The sequence below is a fragment of the Gymnodraco acuticeps genome, unplaced genomic scaffold (assembly GCF_902827175.1).
Source record: "Gymnodraco acuticeps unplaced genomic scaffold, fGymAcu1.1, whole genome shotgun sequence".
Lineage (NCBI taxonomy): Eukaryota > Metazoa > Chordata > Actinopteri > Perciformes > Bathydraconidae > Gymnodraco > Gymnodraco acuticeps.
In genome coordinates this window covers 5,550,074-5,552,573 of record NW_022990023.1, presented here as the reverse complement: position 1 = coordinate 5,552,573, position 2,500 = coordinate 5,550,074, and the positions used below count along the sequence as shown (strand labels likewise).

The 2,500-nt window shown below is 53.4% G+C and overlaps 1 protein-coding gene across 5 annotated transcripts in view; it reads right to left on the bottom strand.

The window, feature by feature from the left end:
- The window catches only part of bahcc1b (BAH domain and coiled-coil containing 1b), a 66,636-nt gene that overhangs the window by 33,584 nt on the left and 30,552 nt on the right, over positions 1–2,500 (bottom strand). For 4 of the 5 annotated variants that reach the window (XM_034214371.1, XM_034214370.1, XM_034214373.1 and 1 more), the window contains exon 5: positions 101–2,026. In XM_034214371.1, the coding sequence (XP_034070262.1) occupies positions 101–2,026 (1,926 nt within the window). The remainder of the gene's footprint in view (positions 1–100; positions 2,027–2,500) is intronic. The other variant, XM_034214374.1, reaches the window with a different exon arrangement.

Genomic DNA, 2,500 nt, shown 5'->3' with positions numbered 1-2,500 from the left:
TCAAACTGACCCCCCCCCCCCCCCCCCGCCTTAATGAAGCCCAGAGCACAGAAATAGCATTAATTGACTTTCAGAGCAAGGAGCATTAATGATGTCTGACCTTTCATGCTGGGCAGCACCCTGCCCTGTCTGCTGTGTCCGGGGGTGTTGTCTGGGGAACGATGGGGGGGCCTGGCTACCGCGACCGCAATACCCACCGGAGGCTGTCGCACTTCCCCCTCACCTGCCTCCCCCGCCTCCTTCCCCCCTCGCTCTCCCCTCTCGCCCTCGTTAGCAGAGCCTCGGCGAGGAGGCAGCGACTGTTTGGGAGGGTCTTGCTGGGAGGTGTTGCTTTTAGCTCCTCCTCCCTTGTCCCCTTTCTCTGATCTCTCTCCACCCTGCTTGAGGCAGCCCAGGCCTCCAAATGGGCCTCGATGTGGCAGCAGAAGAGGCTGCTGGGAGCTGTAGTTCATTAGGTTCTTCATGGCACTGCCCTCGCCCTCCGCGTTGTGCGTTGCGGAGCGGGATAGAGGTGGAGGCTGGTCACTGTTTGGAGCTCTGGAGCTGATCCCTCTTACTTCACTGTTACCACCTGATGCATGATGGGAGCCTTTCCTCTGGTCCTCTTGAAAACCCCCTTGAGCCCCCCAGGAAGATGCAGTCTGTCCTCCATCTCTTCCCCTCTCTTCGGTACTTCCTCCATGGCTGCTGTGCTGCTGGTGCCGTATCCTTGCCACCTTTTGTCCTTCCCTTTGAGACGCTGACCCCGATCTCCCATCAGGACCTGAGAGGGAACAATCCCTAAATGAAGGAGTTGAGCTATTCTTGGATGTCCCCTGTCCGGCACTAGGCTGCGTCCCCTGGGCCTCGAGTGGGAGCGAGGGCCGGTAAACGTCGTCCACCACCTCTACGTCTCTGAAGGATGTGTCCAGGCTGCAGGACGTCAGCTCGGGCTGCCCGTTGGGTTTGTTGAAGTGCTGCGTCTGGTGGCTCCAGTCGGGAGGTTTGTCGGCTTTTCCATATCCCAACTGCTGCTGGTGCGGCTGGGATTTGTCCTTCTTTTGGCAACTCATTCGACTGTGATGATGAGAGGAACTGTCATAGGATCCTTCTCCACTCTTCTCATCTGACTTTCTTCCACCTCCTCCTGCTCCACGACAGTCTGAGGCGGACAGGTCTCCAAGTGGCCCAGCTGAGGGTACATAAGTCGGGTTGATTGCTTTCCCGTCTCTGCCGGACCCTCCAGATGCTGGATCTTTGGAGGGCGTGAGGGTAAGAGGGGCTGGGGGACAGTAAAACTCCGGATGAGGGTGGTGATGTGCATGGTGTAGCCACCCTGTGGAGCCCATGTGCAAAGCGTGAGGAGGAGGTGGCGGAGGGGGTGGAGGAGGCATGGAGTAAGAAGTCACAGAGTGAGGGTTTGGAGGCGCCAATATGGCCGATGTTGCACCTCTTCTCATACATTCATTGGAAGAAGAAGCTGAGGATTCGCTGATCCTCATCTCCCCGTTTACAGAGCCATCCTTGGAGCAGCGCCTGCCTGATGGAGGTCTACCAGCTCCACCACTGCAGCTGCTCAGAGATCTGTCCCTTCCTCCCGTCTCTGCTGTCGGACCACCACTGGACAGTTTACAGGCACTCATATGTTTCTCCTGACTGTCACTGTACTCCTTGTGTCGCTCCAGAGGGTGTCTGTGGTCCTCCTCCCTGCCTGTGAGGTGAGGAAGAAGAGCGTGGTGAGGGTGAGGGTGGGGGTACGCTTGGTGGTGGTGGCCGGCCGGAGGGTTCGTTTGGTGGTGATGATGTTGTTTGTCTTTGCTCTCCTGGTGCCGCTCCTTGCTGCTCGATCGCTCCTTCGCCTTCGACACGGATGATACTCCTTTCTCGCCGACGTCCTTGGTGCTCTTCCCGCCTCCTCCGCCTCCCCCGTTGTCCGTCTCTCGGCTGCAGGAGCCAAGTGGGTGGCCTGGTCTGGAGAGGGGGGGGAGGCTGTGACTGGTGGAGAGCAGGGGGGGCTGGGGAGGAAGGCCTCTCAGGTAGAAGTGATCTGGAGGAAAATAAATGAAGTTACTAAAGTTCAAGGTTTGAGATTTGAGAAAAGTTGCAGTTGCTTTCATTAGGGATGCCACAATATCAGATGTTCGCTACATGATTATCGTTGCCAAAATAATTAACCGTTAAAATATTCTCATAAAAAAGGCTACAAGTCATATTCATCTAGAGTTTTGTTTATTGTGAGTTTTGACTCTTTTTGGGAAATTAATTATACGCAAACGCGATTTTTGTAATCAATTTTTTTTTAACATGATACCAATATTTATTTTTTATATATCACAGTTATTGAAAAGGGAAAACCACCAAAAAGCATGATAGGGCCCATTTCAAAAGCACCATATTTAAATGTGTCATAGTTATGTAGAAAAAATGAAATAAAAAATATGTAACTTGCAAAACTAAACCACAAGTGAACAGCTGTTTTTAGTCCTGTGAAGAGTGCTGATTGAGCAGGAAGTATATATGT